The following is a 22614-nucleotide window of genomic DNA, read 5'->3' as shown; positions in this document are numbered from 1 at the left end:
CGATTATTCACGACACTATCTTTCAAGTTATTTGTTAATGTGAGTACTTTTTCATCCCCCGTTTTCCATCTTTCATTTTGGGGGTGGCATTGCATACTTATTCAAATTCAAATGATTTATACTTGAGTCTTAAACCACAACACTTATTGTATATGTTTACTTAAATAAATGCTCGATTTGGTGTTATATGCTTTACATGATTATGTGCAAATTCTTGAATGCTAAGGCGGGTAGGCCTCATCAAAGTATGATCATACGTTAATTCCGAGTATATATGGTATCCCCATATAGAAAGGTGTCGTCAATGTATTCTTATTGACGACTTCATTATTGTCGTCAATGTATTCTTATTGACGGTTTTATTATCTAAATTGTTGTTATTATTTATTTTTTCATATACTAGTTGTGGATTTCATATTATATACTTATTGTCCAAAACTATGAAAATTGCTCATCAACCTTTGTATTGACAAACTCTATTTTATGCAATGTTACAGGTTTGATGTTAGCTTGATTGGATTACTTGAAGAAACTTATCATCTTGGCTTAGGATATTATAAAATGAAAGAACAAGTTATTTGTTTATCTATCTATTTGGCATTTTGTATGAACAATTGTTGTGTTATTTATGATGATATGGATTTAAATGAGTTGTTTAAATATTGTAACTTTATAGTGTCGTTGTGCAATGAGCAATCATGTCGCGCCTCGACGTTTCCGCCTTCATTGGTCGGGGTGTGACAATACCGTTGTTCACCACCACCTGAAACTACCAAACCACCTGTTACCGTCGCCTCCACATAACCACCTGTGACCGGCTTGCCGGATAAAACGAGCCGCCGCTCACTGAAAACAACCAACTGGACAACCACCCCGAAAAGTGTCGGTGAATCTAGATCCGCCAACAAGACAAGCTTCAAACTCCTTTATTTTCTTAGATCTTCAAACCTTATTTCCAAACCTTCAACTTTATGTCCAAAACTTCAACGGAATTAACGTCTCGATTCGGGTAATAGCGGAAATAAAACCCGAATATCAAGAACAAAGTTGAATCATAACATTCGACCCGCTCTGATACAAATTGTAGGTCCCGAAACCAGATCCGACAATGAACGGCTTTGTTCTTGATAAGTGCTCGAGACGGGTGCGGTAAATCAAACGACCGAACATAAATAATATAAGATAAAATAAGTGAACGATCTCGTTGCCGGTTAAAGATTTGATATATGATAAACGAACTGACCCACCCAAGGTGAGCTCCCTTGGGTGGATGATTTACACCTTACAGCACACATACATATGACAACTAATGCCCTATATATAGCTAAACAAAAAAACATTCTAGAAGCATTCTCGTTGAAGTTAAACGCGTGTTGAAGTTCTCGTCTCGTGTCCGGATTTCTCGCCGACATTAATTATTATCTTGACCGTGAATAAATAATGGGTTTCGTAATTTGATATCGCAAGTCACAAATATTGACCTTACAACACCCCTTAACCTTAGCTCATTAGTTTATTCGGGTAAAAAAGAATGACTTTGATCGTGGAGTATGTTCTCAAACAATATCCAAAATGACGAATAAAAAAACTAAAATTTCAGCCATCTAGTTATATTTTTTTATACCAGTCGGTTCTGGTCATTAATATTCCAACTTAACTTATGCTTAAAGCTTAAAAAAACTTCATGTTATTTTTTAAATTGGCATTATTAAAGTTAAGTAGGCTAGATTAATTGTTTTGTTTGTTAATTAATTTCCAACAATGATTCTTGATTATTGGTTATTGGTTGGTAATAATTGTGCAATTATTATTATTATTATTATTATTATTATTATTATTATTATTATTATTATTATTATATAGTTATCTCACGTATCTTTCTATAGTTTTAGAAGATACCACTTTCCTGTTATTTAGATTAGGTTGTTATGTATTCCCTATATGAAGCACATGAAAAGAGATACGAAGGTCTGTGAATGCTTTCATTGTATCACAACCTAACCTAACCCTAAGATCATAGCAGCCGATTTTTTTCCTTCATTCTTCCTCCTATTACCTATCAATGGCCGACGATAATGCTAATGACTCTACGACCAAACCCGATCCAAAATCCCTACACCCTATATATACTATCACAAACATGCAGCAAAAATTCGTATCCTTGATGATGAAGAAAACCTATATTCATAATGGATAAAACTATTCAAGCTGCATGTCAAGGGTTCCAAGGTCTTGCATCACATAGATGAGATACCCTTCCGGCCATCACTGATGAGACTTACAAATCTTGGGCAGAAATTGATGCCATTGTTTTACAATGGATCTACAGAATCATTAACAATAAGATCTTAGCAAGGGTCCATCAAGCTGACATAACCACGCAAAAAGATTGGAACTAAATTCGTGAAATCCTCCTTAACAACATGGCAACCCGCGCTCAAATACTTGAACACAAATTCACCATTCTCACTATTGCCACGGGTTCGTCGTTTGATGATCACATTCAACCGTTGAAAGACCTCGCCACTCAATCGGAAGATGTTGAACGCCCGGTGGAGGAGTCACGACTTGTCCTTCAAATGATTCATGGCCTTCCAATGAGTATAATGTTGTTGTCGCTATTGTTAATCAAGGTTAAGCCACATGAGATGATGCTTAGAATCAAATTGGTTCGGAACAATTAAGATTGGTTGCTCAAGTGCAGGCCTATCCCACTCAAACTGACCTGGCTGCTCCTACAGCCATGGCTCACCACAATCAGAACCCATCCCCATCTCAAACGAATCTATCTCGTTCTCAAAATCAAGGTAACCAATACCAAGGACGAGGCAGGGGTTTCGGTAGGAATGGTGGTCGTGGATATTCTGGTCGTGGGTACTCTGGCCGAGGTGGTAAACATTCTGCTATTGGTTCGAATAACGAGTATGCTCAACAAGCCAGATACCCTGTATGGAACAACAGGAATGGTCCAACCCAACACGGGTGGACCGGGCTTCCACCTTGCCCCCACCCGGCCCAACCCAACTAGACGTCTCCATGAATAAACAAATCTGCTCAGCCTACATCCAATACCCCCAGGCTTTCAACCCCCCCCCCCCAACAAGCCCATACGGCCTTCAACAATTATGGGCCTCCACTTGGCCCGAACCCGCTATGTTCAACCAAACTCGGAGTGGCTCTTCAAGCAATGCAAATCAACCAATCTGATACACCTTGGCACATGGACTATGGCGCAACATCCCATTTAACTGCTGATCTAGGTAAAATCTGTCACACACCCTGACTTAAGGCCTAGGAGTGTGACACCCAGTTGGTACCTGTTTTGTAAATATATCAGAGTTGTGGGTATATTTAGCGGAAGACTTTATAAAATATTAATTTACAATGAAAATTTACTCGGGAATTAAATGCACGAGTATTCGGTTACAAAATATTGTTTTTATATTATTACAAGGATTATATTCAAAATTGAGCCATCTTGTATCGCTATCATCTATCTTCATGACTCTAATCATTGTCTATGTCTACCTGCTCTAATTACCTGCAATGGTTGGGTAAATACATCAGCGATGAGCTGGTGAAACGTTGACTGACTCTCAAAAGAATTTATAACAGTCGTTAAATACAAATATAGTTTTTCTGTTTCACAATCTCAGCAGGAATGCTGGTCATTCCCGAGATTTGTACCACTGTTCTACACACACAATTCAAGAGTTCCCCGAGTTACATAGCCCTGTTTGGAGACAGTATTTCCCGAGCTATGTAACCCTAGTTGGAGAACCGATTATGACTGACTTAGTTCTATATGCATGTTTAGTCAGTTATGTTTGGATCTAGACACATGTGTAATCGGTCTGAGTTTCCTTTTATTTTTCTATTTTGTATTATAACGATTTTAAGGATCTGTAATCTCATGTAAATGTTTATCAGACTCTTTGTAATAAACAACATGTCTACTACAAGTGTAAAAATGTCTTTCTGTAAAATGTTTAACGCATTCACCTGTGATTGTTAGTTCAGTGACGTTTGAAAACCTTTCATTATTGTAACATCACAAAAATTTTGTTCAAATTTGACAAATTAATAAAACTTAAGGATTAAAAATATTCATGGCAAATGTAAAGATAAAAATAAGACAAAAAATGGAAGTGGCTTATGTTAAGGAATGGAGTAAGGAGACTCCATCCCACATCGGAAAAAGAAAGAAAAATAAAGCACTTTATAAGGAGAGAACATTCCATGGAAATGTTCTTAAATGGCCAACCACTCTCCCTAGTCCTAGCGGAGGGTGCGAAGCACCCGACGCGCACGGGCACGGGCTCGGTTGAAGGGCGCAATGTGGCGCTATGATGGCGCACTTTACACTTCGCACGCTCGCATCGCCAAGATCAAGATATGGCAAGTTACCTAAAGACCAGGGACTAAAAATGAACAGATTCAAAGTTTTGCATCTTCGCGATACGCGAAGAATCCAAGTTGTGCATCTTCGCGACACGTGGAGAGACAGGAACGACACGTGGCGACACGTGGCAAGCCTACGCGGCGACTTTTCGCGATACGCGAAGATGCAGTACACGTGGAGAGACAGGAACGACACGTGGCGACACGTGGCAAGCCTACGCGGCGACTCTTCGCAATACGCGAAGATGCAAGTACACGTGGAGATACAGGAACGACACGTGGCGACACGTGGCAAGCCTACGCGGCGACTCTTCGCGATACGCGAAGATGCAGTACACGTGGAGAGACAGGAACGACACGTGGCAAGCCTACGCGGCGACTCTTCGCGATACGCGAAGATGCAGTACACGTGGAGAGACAGGAACGACACGTGGCGACACGTGGCAAGCCTACGCGGCGACTCTTCGCGATACGCGAAGATGCAGTACACGTGGAGAGACAGGAACGACACGTGGCGACACGTGGCAAGCCTACGCGGCGACTCAGCGAAGCTAGTGCAGCTTCGCGATACGCAAAGCTGGTTCGCGATACGCGAAGTTGCACAAAAATTTCTATAAATCAGTCGGCCATGGGGGTGGTCCTCACCATCCAACTCACACTTCCAATTACACATTGTCTCGATTTACGTGCCATGACCCGAGATGGCGATATCCCGACAAGCCTTGCCTCGAGATGCGTGCCATAACCCTACTTAAATACCCTATCGACTTACCTTCAAGTAGAAGTGCTGTTCAAGTAAAGCACAAGCATTTCTATAAATAAGCCATTCAAGGTAGGGGTTATGCCCGATTATTATAATATAAATGGCTTAGACCATAGTCAGAGATATAGCCCGTACCTTGATTTTATAAAGTGGAAATAAGATTTTATAAGTCAAGATTATAGATAAAATAATACTTCTTTATTTTATATAAAGATTTTATATTTCTTATAATAAGAATTTGAAATATATGTTTTCTTCACGAAGAAGAAACAAAGGTTTATAAATGATTAAAAAGAAATGACTAGAGGTCCTTATATTTATAAAGAGATAAAATGTCAAGGTAAATGTTATACAATCGGACTAAAGGTCTGAAGCTAGATCGTTGATCTAGTACTTATAAAATGTTATTCTTGTACTATAGGTCCGAGGTAACGAGACAAATTGGTGAGAAACACCAACCAAGAAGAAAGGTGAATACGTCCAACTTTTTATAAAACAAAGTCTTGAATGTTTGCATGGGATTATATCCCTAAAACTTTATAAATAAAAGTAATACTGACCTCAGGCTATTGTATACGTTTGTCTGGATCCTTACATATGTGGGCAGACAGTGGGCACACCGCACCACACTTGCTAATGCCTCCGCCACGTTGGGCCGGACCCAAGTAATGTCCGAGAGGGGATTATCTCATGTATATTGAATAGTTTCCAAGACCTCGATGCTGTGGTATCGCTGAGAGGTTTCAAGTATAACTAGAAGTTTATAATAGTATATTTAACTTGGTTGTTTCCTAAGCCACGATGGGCCGGGTCACAAGATACCCGAGGGGATAATTAAGTAACTTAAAATATTTTGAGTCAACGTGGTCACCAGCATGTGTTGCTGACATATTTTTTTTATAACTATTTTACAGGTAATGAAGGATAGGTGTTTGGAGACAGAGGATAGCCGTTAGACGATCTGATGGCTCAAAGGATGTTTTAATATTAAAATAATGTAAATCATGGTTTTAATATCCAAACACTTTTGTATAACTTAACGGGTGTTTTAAAACCCAAATTGAATATAATAATATTTTATTTAAAAGTCTTCCGCTTTAGAACCTTTAACTCTGATGTATTTATAAAACATGTACCAACATTGGGCTGTCACGCACAGGCCCTGAGCGGGGTGTGACAATTATGTATGTTGTTAACCTATAGTAAAATAGGTTTGTATGAATACCTTGATGGTGTTTCTTGATTAATCTACAGTCCTTAAGTCTGTTTAACCTTGATAGAGTTATAGTCATTGATAAAAATATACTTGTATTTATATATGACGTTTGGGATAGCATGCTTTAGTCTAATAGGTTCTGTCATGTTGGTAAGTTTATCCAGGTAAGTAAACGGGTCCCGCAGTTGATTTGTTTTTTTGTACGAATTACTTTACTTAGGCAATAAATTTATCACTAATGATATCCCTTTTCCGGTTACTACACGCCCGTCAAAATATATAGCTTTAGTAAAATTACTTCTTATAAGAGTAACGCCATTACTTTGAAAAATCTTACTTTATATAAGAAATCTTTTAAGGTTAAAAGATTATGACCTCGACTAGGTCTAAGCTATTATAACTGTATATATATGAATTAACTTAATCATAATTCCTACCTTAAACGATCACTCGAGAATGAGAACAAGAAAAGATCAGCAACTCGTCGTATGGCTTCGCTAAATAAGATGGTTGGATGTTAACAGAGTTTCAGGACTTCGTTTCTTGCATGAACTTTGAGAAAATGAGTAGTCGGAAAGCCGGAAGGAGATTAACCAGCCATTTGACTATACCTAAGGGTGGCAAAACAAACCAAATGAGTTGTGTTGGGTCAATATAGATAACTTTGAAATGAGTAAGGATGGATCAAAGCAAAAAGGTCAGGATGGGTTGGAAAATGCTAGTCACTTTTGGTTATAGGTTAGAATGAGTTTGTTTATGGGTTAAAATGGACTAATACAAGTTACATCCAATTTTATGTCAAATAGTTACCCACCGAATAGAAAGGAGAAATAGAAACCGAAATCATTGAAACCGAAAAGATACCGAAACTGACCGAAATGAAAAATGCAAAACCGGATCGAAAAAAACCCCGAAAATCGAACCTGAACCAAAACCCGTTTTTTAATGAACGAGGATGACGGGGAAAACATTTTAGTTATTTTACATTTTGCGTTTTTGATTTATATTTTAAGTAATTATTTTTATTAATTTTTTTGAATTTTTTTTAGGGACAACTCTTTGTATTTTAACCTTCACTTGGGTTAAGATGGGTTAACTTTACCCATCTTGACCAATACCCATCCTAATCCTATATTTTAAAAATCCATCATGACCCAAATCCATTCTAACTCATCACTCAAATCCAGCCGACCCATTCATATTGCCACCTATAAGTCTATACCTGTGTTTAACCATTCTTCCATAAGCAAACCTTAGTTATGATAATGGTTTTGTTAAGCCCCCATAACGAAACCAACTTCAGACACCCATATCTGGCATGCTCGGTCTAAAGTATTTTTTTTGAACGACCAACGAATCATCAAAATGAGCTACTGACTAAATTCGCCACATCAGGATAGACTCGCATTTCGATCCGGGCTTATGTTAAGCCCCATAATGGAACCAACTTTAGACACCCTATCTGACATGCCTGGTCAAAACTATTTTTTTCGAACGACCAACGAATCCTCAAAATGAGCTACTGGTTAAATTCATCACATCGAGATACATTCGCATTTCAAATCTTCTAAATGCCGGGGGACAAGAATCAAATTTTGGTCACATGAAACACCAAGTTTCTGTCTTACCACTCCACCCCGGTTAAAGTATTAAAAAAAAAGTTTGAAAAACGGCCCACTAACTCAGATCGGCTACCGTTTACCCAAATTTTATTTTTGGCGCTAAAACATTCTTCCCGCTAATTTACACATTTCATTCCCCCCATTTCCTTTGTCAAACCTCAAACCCTACCCATCACACTCTCAGTCTCCATAGATCCACTCCTCAAATCAAACACCCAACACATCAAAAATGACAGACGACAACCTGCGACAGAAGCGAAAAACACGAGGATCAAACTCCGAGAAGCGAGCAGAAGCCCTCCACAAACTCAAAACCCTAAGATCCGGCGGCGCCGCCGACACCACCGACCGTTACCAGATCAAGCTCGCCGAACCCATATACGACACCGTCGACGAGGATGAGTACGAGAGTCTTGTCGCCAAACGGAAACAAGACTTCGGAGACTTCATTGTCGACGATGACGGCGTTGGGTACGCGGATAAAGGAGAGGAAGTGGATTGGACTGAATCCGGCGTTGTTCCGTCGTCCGAAGACGAATCGGAAGGCGAATTGGAGAAGAAGAAGAAACCGAAGAAGTTGAAATCGGATAAGAAGGAGGTGAAGAAGCCTTCTTTTGAAGCCGCGGCTGCTTTGATGGGTAAGCAGAGGATATCAAATTTGTTTACTTCTGCTGTGTTTAATAAGAATAAGCCGGCTGCGGTTTCGTGTGATGGTATTTTAGATGATGTGCTTGCTAAAATTACACCCGATGAGAGTGCGAAAGAGAAAAGGAGGCAAATTAATAAAAGGGTTTTTCCGAATAATATTGTTACTCCGGTTATAGTTAAAACCGAGCGTCCCGAGTGTTTCGAGAGTCAACCGGTTAATAATTTGAATAAGCTTGAAGTTGTTGAGGAGAAGGCAGTTGTTGAAAGATTTGAAATTGATATTGATTTGGATGTTGTTGTTAACGAAAATAAGGAGGCGAAGGATGAGAGTGAAGCGAAGGTGGAGTCGGTAACGGTGAAGGGGGCGGAGGTTTGGACGCTGAATGCGAAGGTTAAGGAGGAGAAGGATCTGACTTTTAGCGCGAGTGCGGGGTTGGAGGCGGTTGTAAGCTCGGGTTTGAGTGAAGAGGTTGTTATTGGTTTGAGTTCGGATGGGAAGCATCCGTTTGCGGTGGATTCGGATGGGTCTTTGCCGTTTTATATGCTTGATGCTTATGAGGAGTTTTACGGGTCTAATGCTGGCAATATCTATCTGTTTGGGAAGGTATTTTTGGTTAACTTTATTTCTAGGTGTACTGTTTATTTATGCATGATGTTGGTAATTATATAAGAACATTGCAGTCACAATTGGTTTAGGATTTAGGAAACACATTAGATTTTTAATGAAATTGTATAGTGTTTATTTCATTGCAGTCACTTGTGTCGTTTGTATTCAGTTAATGATTGAACACTCATATAGGTGCTTATTTCATTTCATCAACTATAGTATGAATAATTGTCTGTTAACAAGGTTTTTAAATTTTCATGCGTCATGCCTTTTTTATGTTAACCGGGGCATGTTGTATCGTAGCATTGCGTGCAAAGTTTCAGTAAGAGGCCATAGGTAGATAATTATCACCGCTGTAAGTGAATAATAGAAGCCTGTGCGCACACTAATATGATCTTCACTTATTTGATTGATAGATGCTTGTATTTTTTTCTTATTTGTTTGTTTACACCACAATGGTCTAACTATAAATCTAAATTGAATATCTTGATGTGTTACGACACCTGCTGTTTAACTTGATACTTGGAGCAGATCACTAGGTAATAATAGACAGTAAAAGAGTTGTCTAATGCCTAGTGGATGCTTGACATGAAGGATTGGTTTTTTTAACCTTTGTTTTCTATGCTTGTTGCTTAAAGAATAATCTTGATCTCTGAAAGTTTTCATTTGACGAAGGTCAAAACAGGAAAAACGTATCAGAGCTGTTGTGTGGTCGTGAAGAATATGCAGAGATGCGTATATGCTATCCCCAGTGGTTCTGTATTTAACGAGATTGACCTTTTGAAGCTTCAAGAATCAAAAGTATCACCTACGGTTTTTCTCACCAAGCTTCATGTAATATACCTTCATTTCATTCTTCTAAGTTACATAATCACATTACTTGTATTGTTAGTTCTTGTCCCGTGAGGTTATTATTGATGCTTTTTTACTTTACTTTATTAGGAAATGGCATCTGAATTGAAGGCTGACTTGAGAAAACAATTGCTTGACCGAAATGTCTCAAACTTCAGCATGAAACCAGTGAAGGTCTGTTACTAGCCATATTAGATTCTAAGCTAAAGAATTCGTGTTAATTTCAGCATATGTTGTTTCTATTATTCAATCGTTTGCGATTTTTTTCAGAGGAATTATGCATTTGAGAGATCTGACATAGAGCGCAAAGAAAGCTATGTACTTAAAATTAGTTATCCATTCAAGGTATTTCACACATTTCATGAAAAAGATTTGAGTCCCTGATTCTTATTCCTTTTCTTATACAAGTTTTGTTAACCTTTTATATGTTGAAACTGCAGGACTCACCACTTTCTTCAGATCTTAAGGGAAAGACCTTCTCTGCTTTGCTTGGAACACATACAAGGTATAAAAAGTTATTTTTTTTAATAAGAAATCATGAGCAATGTCAAATTAGTTACAAAATATGTAGAACCCGAAAATTAATAATTGTGTTGCATGCAGTGCCCTAGAGGTTTTTCTTATCAAAAGGAAGATAAAAGGACCATCATGGTTATCGATTTCAAAGTTTTCTAGTAGCTCCACTGCTCAGCGCGTAAGGCTTTTATATTATTAGTTTTTTTTATAAATATTATCACTTTTTTCACTATGATGACTTGATTACTCATTGAACAGGTAAGCTGGTGCAAATTTGAGGTTACCGTTGATTGCTCAAAAGACATTAAAGTTGCCAGCAACCCAACAAACACTGGAGAGATTCCTCCTGTAGTTGTTACTGCAATCAATCTGAAAACTGTAATAAACCAAAAACACAATACCAACGAAATCGCATCTGCATCAATCATTTGCTGCCACAGAGCCAAGGTACCTTATGCAATACTTATATTCTGCCACTCAATTTTGACATTTATTTTTATTTATATACTCATTTAGTTGTATATCATGTGTTGCCATGCAGATTGACACCCCCATGTTAGCCTCTGAATGGACAAGACCTGGAATGCTAAGCCATTTTACAGTTGTGCGTAAGCTTGAAGATGGGTTGTTTCCAATGGGATTTAGCAAAGAAGCAGCAGATAGAAACTCAAAGGCCGGGTCAAACATCATTAGCATGGAAAGCAGGCAAGTTTTGTCTTTAAACTGTTTTTCATTAGGTCTAGGTTTCAGTTCATTAATTGATGTTTCTGTCGGTTACATGTTTGCAGTGAAAGAGCCTTATTAAACCGGTTGTTGATTGAATTACACAAACTGGATAGTGATATTCTTGTTGGTCACAACATATCTGGATTTGATTTGGATGTTCTTCTCAACAGAGTGAAGGTTGATATAGCAAATAAAGTTTACATTATGCTTGGTTTAATGAATATTAACGGTAACATGATATTGCAGGCTTGTAAAGTTCCTAGCAGCATGTGGTCAAAAATAGGACGGCTCAAGCGGTCTGAGATGCCTAGGTTAAGTAAAGGCAGCACGGTTTTCGGGTCTGGAGCAAGTCCAGGAATTATGTCTTGCATTGCAGGGCGTCTTTTGTGTGATACCTTTTTGTGTTCTCGTGATCTGTTGAAGGAGGTATGAAGATTATGTTTGGTAGTATAGCAAGATGATGTTTTACTTTTATAGTCAATTTTAACAGATGAAATTTGTTTTCAGGTTAGTTATTCACTGACAGAACTTGCAAAAACTCAGTTGAATAAGAAGCGAAAGGAGATTGCTCCACATGAAATTCCGAGCATGTTTCAAAGTTCTCAAACCCTAATGGAACTTGTATGTGCTACACTCCTACTGTTTAATGTTCATACTTTTTTTAAAAGTTTTTCAGAACATTAATATTAATGATGTGTATTTTCAGATTGAAATCGGGAAGACAGATGCATGGTTGTCAATGGAACTCATGTTTCATTTGAGTGTGCTTCCTCTCACACGTCAACTGACTAATATTAGTGGTAATCTTTGGGGAAAAACTCTTCAGGTACATCCTTTAATATACACAAACAAAAACTCTTGCATTACATAAACATTTGTTTATGTATATTTATATGCATTTTGTTACAGGGTGCTAGAGCTCAAAGGGTTGAATATCTCTTATTGCATGCATTTCATGCTAAGAAATTTATGTTACCAGACAAGTTTTATGCACCAAAGGAGAACAAAACAGCAAAACGCAAGTCAGAGAGCTCTGAAGACAAAGCAATCAACGATTTGGGTGTGAACGATGAAATAGAAAACGAGCCTGCAAAATCCAAAAAAGGACCCGCGTATGCAGGTGGTTTGGTGTTGGAACCTAAAAAAGGTTTATATGATAGATATATTTTACTTCTGGATTTCAACAGCTTATACCCTTCTATTATCCAGGTTAGTCAATAGTTTTGCATCCACTATACTTGTTACTTCCCAACTCTTCATACGTATGCTGATCCAAATGTTTATTTTTTTTGTCTTTTATCAGGAGTATAATATCTGTTTCACAACAGTAGACCGATCTGAAGACGGTTTAGTTTCTTGCTTACCTTCTTCAAAAGCAACTGGAGTTCTACCTGAGGTAAACGGACATAACTGACAAGAAAAAGATTAAGCGTGACTAAAAGGTAACTTATATGATGATACTTTTTGTAGCTACTTAAAAATTTGGTTGAGAGAAGGAAAACTGTAAAACAGTGGTTGAAAAAGGAAACAGGTCTCAAGTACCAACAATATGATATACAACAGCAAGCACTCAAACTAACAGCAAATAGGTTTGTGTTTATTATCATGATTTATCATTTTCTGAATCCTTGTTTTTCTCACTAGATTTTCTTTTCCTACTTTGCATCAGTATGTATGGATGCTTGGGTTTTTCTAGTTCTCGGTTCTATGCAAAGCCGCTTGCAGAGCTTATAACACTACAAGTAAGAATGCTATAAATTTTATTCTGAAATATGAAACGATCATAGAAATGCATATGCGAATATCAAATTATTTATTATTTACAGGGGAGAGAGATTTTACAGAAGACTGTTGATCTTGTTCAGAACAATTTAAAGTTGGAGGTGATTTATCTAGTATCAAAACATAGTTTGTTTTCGTCTTTTTATGACTTGTTTTGTTTTTTGAAGTATGCGTCTTCTGGTTCCAGGTGATTTATGGTGATACTGATTCAATTATGATATACACTGGACTTGATGATATTACCAAAGCCAAAGCTATTGCAGGAAATGTCATCAAAGAGGTATTGTTTTAACTTGTGCTAGATGTCATTGTTTTTATTTTTTGTGAAACGATTCTTATTTCTGTTGAATGTTAGGTCAACAAGAGATACAAACGTTTAGAAATTGATCTTGATGGTTTATACAAGAGAATGCTGCTACTTAAGAAGAAGAAATATGCAGCTGTGAAGGAGCAATTAAGAGATGGTAAAGTCCATAAGGTACTTGATTATACACATTATTAACTTTTTATATTATTTGTTGTAACTCCAAAATGCTATGAAATCTGTAGGTTATAGAGCGAAAGGGTCTTGATATGGTTCGACGTGACTGGAGTTTGTTATCAAAGGAAACGGGAGATTACTGTTTGGAACAAATATTATCCGAGTTGTATGTCTAATTTGTTGTCTATTTTTATTGCATCTTCACTTTCTGAAACTTACAATGCATGAACTCTTATATTAACAGGTCTTGTGAGGAAGTTGTTGAGGCAATACACAACAAACTCAGGAAGGTATATTCATAACTCATAAGCATTGGATAATATTTAGATAGAATTTTGATTCATAAGCAACCACTACTAATCTAATCATCTGTATAAGCAGGTGCAAGAGGAGATGAGGAACGGAGAAGTAGCACTGGAGAAATATATCATTACAAAAACGTTGACCAAACCACCTGAGGCATACCCAGACGCTAAAAGTCAACCTCATGTTGAAGTAAGACTACACAGTCTCTTGTCTATTGTCGTTTTCACCTTCCGTTTTTATGATTATTCATCCACTTGCCATACTGATACACAGGTGGCACTAAGGCTGCGAAAACTAGGACACACTAGTGGTTGCTCTGCTGGCGATACGGTTCCATATATAATTTGCTGTGAACAGGTTTGTAATAAAGGTTTACTCACGTATAATCTTTGATCTGTCATTTTATTTAATATTTTATATGTTCATGTCAACAGGGGAATGGCGCGAGCTCGTCTGCAGGGATTGCTCAGCGTGCAAGACACCCTGACGAGTTGACAAAGGATAATGAGAAGTTGATGATTGACATTGATTATTATTTGGCGCAACAGGTACCAAATAAAAACCTTTTATTTTATATTCTAGTTTTATTATTATTATTATTATGTAGTTTTTGCTATATTACTTTTATCATCAACTTTTTTGTGGTCAATTCAGATTCATCCAGTGGTATCACGTCTATGTGCGTCAATCGAGGGTACAAGTCCATCTGTGTTGGCTGATTGTTTGGGGCTTGATCCTTCAAAGGTACATAACTCATAACTGTTTTCTCTATAAGCTTCTTATTTGTCAATAGTAGCCATTAACTAACAAATTTGGCTCTCTTATTTATGACTTACTTTCAGTTCCAAAGTAAATCAACTGATACTGCAAGCAACGATCATTCCAGTTCAATTATCTGTGTTACAGACGATGAAGAGAGGTAATTGTTAATTTCATTTTTCTGAAGTCTGCTTTTGTTAGTGTTAAGGGTGTGTTTGTAATTGTGCTTTGATTATGGTTTTAGGTACCGTGGTTGCGAGGCGTTAAGTTTGTCATGCCCTGGTTGCTCTGATACTTTTGACTGCCCATCTGTTTTTAGTTACATACGAACATTAGTTCTTGAAAAGCCATCAGACTTGCAAGATCAGTCAGGCGACAGCAGTTTTTGGCAAAAGTTATGTTGCCCGAAATGTCAAGTGGAAGTCCCTCCAGTTTCAATAGCCAATCAGGTTAATTAATATCTTTAATAAATTAAATCTGGCAATCTGATAATATTTGCATTACAATGTGAAGATGTGAAACTTGACTTTGTTATCAGGTAAAAAGACGAGCCGATTCGTTCATATCAACATACTACAAGTGTTCAATGACGGTATGCAAGATTTTTATATTTTAAAGATATAATTTTTATACAAGAATACAGTTTATAATCTGACTATTATGTTAATAAAAATTCAGTGTGATGATGAAACCTGCAACTATACCACACGAAGCTTGAACCTGCGAGTCGTTGGGGACTCCGAGAGAGGAACTGTATGCCCAAATTACCCTCGATGCAATGGTCGTCTTGTGAGACAGGTTTCTCTCTCCCTTTCATGTTTCAATCCAAAAAATATTATTTATTTTTGTCATTGTTTGTTAATATTGATATATAAACTTTACATTGACTAGTACTCCGAGGCAGCTATGTACAAACAACTCTCATACTTTTGCTATCTTTTGGATGCTCATCGGTGCGTTGACAAGGTAATTATGTTAAACACAACTAAAGTTTGTTTTTTATAGTATGATATCCGTATAGAGATTAATAACTTGTAAAATTATGTTGATCATGACTTTCAGGTTGAGGCCAAGTTTCAAGCTCCAGTTGAGAAAGAGGTTGCTAGAATCACACCTTTGGTTGAATTAGCTTTGAAGACAGCACAAAAAGTCAGGGACCGATGCGGCTATGGTTGGGTGAAACTCAATGATTTTCTTGTCACATTCTAATTACTTTTGATCGAATGTAATACATAAAACAAGGTCAAATGTGTTTTCATCAATGGAAAATTTTATTCAATGCATTCAGATAAAAATAAAAAATGTTGAACCGAATATGATTTCTGGTTTATCTGCATGCAATATCCATCCTTACTGCAGCTCCCCGACTGGTGCTTCGTTGAGCCATAGGAAATGAATGAATTCATATAACTGTGCACTTACGCTAACCTGTTTCAGTAAGTTTAATAAATCAAATTTCTGTTTAAAAACTTAAAAAATGTTAATATAAAATTATTATGCTTGGTAGCATACCTTGTAAGGTGTTGGATTCAATCTTCTCATGTGATCGGTTCGCATTTGCTCCAGTTGTTTCATACAGTGTTCTCTGATCTGCTCAAGTGTTGGCAGTTCTTCTCTTGCTTTGTCTTCAAATATTTATATACATTTTAGTCATGCAAGTTATATCTAATATCTATTTTTAAAAAATTGAAATATTCAAGTCTTACCTGCACTTCCTGGCCAATAACACTTCATAAGATCCTCAACATGTTGTGGCACCACATAAGCTCTCTTTGATTCATTAAATGGGTGTCGACATAAAATCCTTTGCCCTACCTGTATTTAGACCAAGAGTGAGCAGAAAAACCGAATAACTAAATTATACCCAAATCGAATTGAAAAACCAATAGTTTGCTTATGACTATTCTGATAACTGATTTAAAAAAATATATTATATGCCAAAAAACTTTTGCTATAGTTTCTTTAATATAGCATTTTAGTGGAAAATATTTGTTACAAGCAAATTCTGAAACGGATATAAACTGAAGAACTTACCTTTGGAGGCGGTTCATTTTCGCCCGACATTATGTCAACAAGAGCATACCCTTCTTTCCCATACAATCTAAACGACCGTTTCTTACATGGAATCGAGACCTAACACCACAACATCCATACTATGTCATCCCAAATTTACAATACAACCATTTACACAAATTAGTGATTTCAAACCTTTGAGATGTCTTCAGACAGCTTTATCCGTGGCTGATCATTAATCTCAACAAGCTTGAACACACAACCTAGAGCTGGTTGAGTAAAACATGTAACCAAATTGGTTCCAATCCCAAAAGAGTCAACCTCATGGCCCTGATAAAATCAAGAGATCAGAATTTAATACAGCATTTTATAATTGTTAAATACTTAAATTCATGATAAGTTGATAACTCGCCTGTTTGTTTAAAGCATCTAAAGTTTCCTCATTAAGGTCATTACTAGCAGTAATATTAATCTTTCCAAAACCGGGAACATGAAATTCCTTTTCAACGGTTTGAAAAAACTTCCGGGATTCACATGACAGGTAAGCAAGGTCACCTGAGTCTAATCTAATGCCTTTTGCTTTATACCTGAATATAAAAACAGTAATCATCAAGCCAAAATATGAGATTTTATTAATAATTTATATACAGATATGCTACAAACACACCCCATATCATGTAGTGCTAGAGCAACAGCACAAAAATTAGGAATGCCACTCCTCATCACCTGATTGGATAGGACCATATTATGTAACCAATCAATGAAATTAATAACAATTATACATATGTAAATTGATTAAAAAAATGCTTGTACATCATATGTGTCCACAAGGGCTAGAAAGCTGTCGGGAAATGCGAGCGCATATGAAACAAAAGCTGCCAGCTCACTTTGATTAGTCTCACCAAAAACGCCCTCTGATGTACTTAAAATCTGTAACACATGCAACAAAAAAATATAAACAATGTATTTAAATATAACTATTTAAGGTTGTTAGGTCAAGTAATTAATTATTTGTTTTAACACCTTGACTTTGCCTAACCACATCTGTGTGAGGTCAACAAAATCCTTGCATACTTTTGACCCATCTTGACTTTTAAGAGACCTTTTTGTAATCTCATCCGGTCCCTAAATAAGTAAATACCAACAGATCGATTATTAATATAAGCGATAAAACGCAAAGGGTAAAAAAAATCAACATAATGTGGTAATTTATATATCACACCAACCGTGAACGAGCTGACAAAAGCATGAGAGTGGGTCCCACGAAGTGGAATTCCAAATAACTTTCCAGCTGCACAATTGCTATATAACACAAAAAGTAAAATCAACATCGAGACACACGTTTTAGAATATGTTGACTAACATACGTGGTCAACACGATTACCTTGTTGCATCAAATCCGCCCATGTAGCAATACCTTGATGCCCCTACACCACCATCCGGGCCCTATGTATGCAATATAAAAAAATTAATAGCACCAAAAACAATAACAATAATCAGTTGATAATATAAAAAAATAGACCTGTGCCCGACGAAGGCCAAACTCGAGAAGAAGTTTGTTTTTCCCGGCAACAAAACGGTGCCTTGCAGCATTTGTAGTGACTAAAGAAGCGAAATTTATGAGATTCACAAAAGGAGTTTCCAATAGTTGAACCACCTGAAAAATCGTAATTATATAAATATGTTTATGCTATCAAAAAGTTATCTTGCAAAATGAACATATAAACAAGTTTCTAAAGACTCACAGCAACAGGGCCTTCAATCCTCATCAAGGGCACTTTAGGAAACACAACAGAGCCCTCAGCAATAGCATACACTTCAACATTAGAACAGTTGATTCCTCCAAGATAGTCAAAGAAACCATCCTATACTCAACACGGAAAAAGATTAGTAAATGACCTTTCTACCCTCTTTACCATTTTAACCATAATAACAATACTTACCTCACAAGTGGGAGATAAACAATCTCTAACAAAAGCAATCTCTTCCTTTGATAATTTAAAATTAGCAATAAACCTTATGCACTCTTCCAAACCTGCAAATACCGTGTATTCACCCCCAAACGGGTTCCTTCGAAAATACAAATCAAACCTGAAACAAACTCATAATTATACAGAATCCGTTATGTATTACAACTCAGTTAATAGCAGTCACACATTATTATACATTTAACATAGGGGTGTGCAATTGTGCATGGTTCGGTTTAGGCCGGCTAACTTTAGGCAGTTTTTGGATTTTTGAAACCGTTCAGTTTCGGTTTTTGCTATTTGAGCTTGAAAACTTTTAGGCCGAAAAAAAAGTTGGCCCAAAATATTGAATTTAAGTATAAACCATTTTGTAAATAAAACTAATTGATTTTTCATGTCTATTAAATTCTTATTATAACTTAGTCAAAATAAAAAAAAAAAAAATGAAAACATAGAAATCTGGTTCAGTTCTGTTTTTTCGGTTTTTATTACATGCAAACCCAAAACCGAACCCTAAGTTGAGTTTTTTCGGTTTTTGGGTTTCATGCACACCCCTAATTAAACATATGATTTTCATGATAACCCTAATTAATTAGCAATCAATTAACCCATAAATAATTAAACAAAACCAGATAACATAAATGCATATAAAAACAGAATAAATGAAATAAGAAATAACTAACACGGCACGATCGTTATGTTTGCCGGCTTTCCAATAAGCATAGGCCATGGTGAACTGATAAAGATCGGTCAGGAGTGGTGTAACCATTGGATTGGTGGGCCCGTTGATTGCCGGCATACGTTTCTCATTAACGCCGCCGTTAATCTTCGGTGTTGATTCCATTATTATTATACGTAATAATAAAAATGAATTGGGTTTGTGAGGAGTATGAATATATGTGAAGCTGGTGTTATGTGTGTTCGTAAAGTACGAGAAAAAGCTTTGTTTTGTTTTGAATGAAGAAGAAGAAGAAGAAGAAGAAGAAGGAACTGGATTTGAAATTGAACCATATACCAAGGCAATTAATATATAGACATTTATTATTTATAAAGACAAAAGATCATTTCTTAAATTATAAATACTTTTCTACAGTTACGTGTCTGTTTTTTTTTTTAATTTATTTTACTAAAATAGCTTGGTATACTTTTTGGCATAGAAGAATCTTTAAATAAAAAAAAGAAAGTTTGTGGAAATCATCGAAGATTTTGTGATTAAGTGGACAAGAAAGTCAAGTAAAATAAGAGGAATAGATTTTATCTACTGTATTACGGGGGTTGTTTTACATTATTCGTTTTTAATATTTATATATGTATACTTGGATTTTAATTTTGTTTATTGTAAGAAAGTTAATAATTAATATACTTGAGGTTTAATGATAAAATTGTTTCACAAATAAATGATATGTTATAATCCGGTTTAAAAGCTATATGGGTTTGATAATACTCATTACCCGTTTATTTTATTTATTATAAAATTGTTTCTTAATTATAAATAATATCTTTTTTTAAATAAAATAGGATATTAATTTTTAGTATATCCCAATTTTATAGGATTTTCATATCAAATATTTTATGAGATTAATTTTTAATATAATGAGATGTTATAACCCGTTTAAGAGCTATCTAGGTTTGGTGAGACGTTTACCCATGAATTCGGGTCAAATGCGTAAGAAACCTTCATTTACAAATAAAGCAATCTGATGGCTTAAGAGAATGTTTGTTTTACATTTTTCGTTTTCTAATATTTTTTTGAATTTTAATTTTCTTTATTGTAAGAAAGTTACTAATATACTTAGGGTTTGATGATGAAAGGGTTTCATAAATAAATGATATGTTATAACCCGTTTAAAAGCTATCTGGATTTGGTGACCCATGGCCCGCTTATGTTTTTTACTATAAAATTGTTTATTAATTATAAATAATATTTTTTTTAAATTGGATATTAAATTTTAGTATATCCCTATTTTATAGGATTTTCATATAAAATAATTGGTAAGATTAATTTTTAATTTAATGAGATGTTATAACCCGTTTAAATGTTATCTGGTTTTGGTAAGACCCATACTCATGAATTTGGGTTAAATCAATAAGAGGCATTCATTTAAAAATCAAACAATCTGGTGGCTTCCATAAAAGGGGGAGCGACCACATCACGACACGTAGAATTTTAGGGGTTTCGTTTATATATATTATAGATTAATAACGACTTAAATTAACTTGTGATTGTTTTTCTTTTTAAATATAAGTCTAGTTATATTAATTTTTTTTTAGCTAGCTTTTATAAGAGCATTCTTCACTTGTGCCCATATAATTTCTATGATACGAGTATTAGTGGTTGTGAGTAGATGACATTGAAAATGATATATGAGAAAGTTAAATTTGAGGTTACGCTATTTTCACCGTATATTTTTTAATATTTTTTGAAAGTGACTGTGAATGAAGTAAAGAGAAAAAGATAATAATAGAGTTATAAAAATATTTTATTTGATTGAATATTGGAGAGAATACAAAGTGATTTTTTTAGTGTAATTATATTTTTAATGTCGCAGTCTATAAGTTATATTAAGCTAAGCTTGATTATGGTCACAATTCTATAAGTTATATTCATAATTATTGTTTCTATTAAATTTATTTAAAAAATAAACAAATTTCTAATTTGGTTTTTCTTAATAATCATTTCTAAATTTATTGAGGTTGGTTTCAAAAGTTTTTGGAGGGTGAATGCATAATCTTATGGGGACAACGTAATTTTCATATACGTATAACACTAAAAAAGTCGGGGGATCATAATTTTCACATATATATTACACTAAAAAAGTTAAGAGCAAATGCATATTTTATGGGGCGATCGTAATTTTCATAAACGAATAACACTAAAAAAAATTAAGGGTGCCACCTGCCCCCTCCCCAAACTTTATATTAGCTTGTTGTATGACTTGAAGGTCATTAACTTATCAAGTCTATTGTTGAAGAAAAAAAAAAGTACAAAAGAATAAAAAAATAAATAAAAAAAGGCAAGTTCGAGAGGGAAGGGATTTGCAACATTTTGAATTTAAAATTTGCAATATTTTGAATTTGATACTGCATTTTACCAAATATATTTGTAGGTTTTCCTAATAAACCTATCTTTACATAGACATACATTTAATATGTTCATAGCCTTTTTCCCATGGAAAATATATTAAAAAGCATTTGCTCATCATTGTGAATCCGCCCCCATGTGCCACTACACTAACGCTGAACCAAGTGGCGCCCTTCTCTCACTTGACTGGTAATGGTGTTTGATGCCAGTGATGTTTGCGTGGACAAAAATGGCGCTCGTTTAAAGCTCCATAACATATAGTCTTACAAAAGATTATAGCGCTAAAATTTTGCAGCTATCATTGCATATCCTATTAAACCTATGATTACAAAAGATAGTCATCTAATATATGCCGGCTACATTTTAGAAAAAAAAAAAAAACATGTGCATGTGCATGTGCATGTGCATGTGCATGTGCATGTGCATGTGCATGTGCATGTGCTGCACCAAACTTTCCATTCCTAATAGAGTAAAAGGTTGGTTTCAAAATCAAATTGATTCAAGTAAAAGCGGTCAATTAAAAATCGTTCAGTATTAAATAACCATAAACCTTATAGTTGAAGGCAGGACCGGCTCAACGTCCTTATAGTACTAAAACTAACTAAAATGTTGAGGTGTTTTTTTTTTTGCATATAGCGCTAGAGAGTATGCAAGAACTATAGCGTATGGATGATATACACTGATAATGGATTTTGAGCAATCCTCCTTAGCTTGTGGCCCATCAGAGAGCTACTAATTCTAAAAGAAATCTACTTTCAAAATCTCATTATACATAACTATTATTTAAAATGGAGGCCCTCTAAAAGTGAAAGCCTAAAGCCATTGCCTCATTTAGCTTACCTACGAGACGACCCTAGTTAAAAACAACCACGC

General features: G+C 35.7%; 2 protein-coding genes across 2 annotated transcripts; one reads left to right on the top strand and one right to left on the bottom strand.

The window, feature by feature from the left end:
* The first annotated feature begins 8100 nt into the window (after window positions 1-8100).
* Window positions 8101-15888, top strand: LOC143592581 (DNA polymerase alpha catalytic subunit-like). Its single transcript, XM_077072470.1, has 31 exons — window positions 8101-9254; window positions 9933-10091; window positions 10200-10283; window positions 10380-10454; window positions 10550-10614; window positions 10713-10803; window positions 10884-11072; window positions 11167-11330; window positions 11414-11528; window positions 11598-11777; window positions 11859-11972; window positions 12058-12177; window positions 12261-12560; window positions 12655-12747; window positions 12822-12940; window positions 13021-13093; window positions 13178-13234; window positions 13321-13413; window positions 13489-13611; window positions 13683-13780; window positions 13859-13904; window positions 13996-14109; window positions 14194-14277; window positions 14355-14468; window positions 14575-14664; window positions 14763-14839; window positions 14924-15128; window positions 15218-15271; window positions 15358-15477; window positions 15571-15645; window positions 15742-15888. Exons 1-31 carry the CDS (start codon window positions 8232-8234, stop codon window positions 15886-15888), a joined length of 4461 nt encoding a protein of 1486 aa, XP_076928585.1. The 5' UTR covers window positions 8101-8231.
* Window positions 15889-15969: 81 nt separating this feature from the next.
* LOC143592587 (nicotinate phosphoribosyltransferase 2-like) lies at window positions 15970-19503 on the bottom strand. Its single transcript, XM_077072473.1, has 15 exons — window positions 19343-19503; window positions 18636-18783; window positions 18438-18557; window positions 18215-18349; window positions 18077-18138; window positions 17919-17994; window positions 17716-17817; window positions 17506-17622; window positions 17360-17418; window positions 17105-17279; window positions 16888-17022; window positions 16714-16812; window positions 16386-16494; window positions 16192-16304; window positions 15970-16107 (listed from the first exon to the last, which is right to left on the bottom strand). The coding sequence occupies exons 1-15, from the start codon at window positions 19501-19503 to the stop codon at window positions 16030-16032; spliced, it is 1689 nt and encodes a 562-aa protein (XP_076928588.1). The 3' UTR covers window positions 15970-16029.
* Window positions 19504-22614: the final 3111 nt, after the last annotated feature.

This window comes from Bidens hawaiensis, unplaced genomic scaffold (assembly GCF_021521415.1).
Source record: "Bidens hawaiensis isolate Kalapana, Puna unplaced genomic scaffold, B.hawaiensis_p1.1 tig00041074_1, whole genome shotgun sequence".
NCBI classification, from domain to species: Eukaryota; Viridiplantae; Streptophyta; class Magnoliopsida; order Asterales; family Asteraceae; genus Bidens; species Bidens hawaiensis.
The sequence above is the reverse complement of the archived record's forward strand: the minus strand, read 5'-3'. Positions and strand labels throughout refer to the sequence as shown.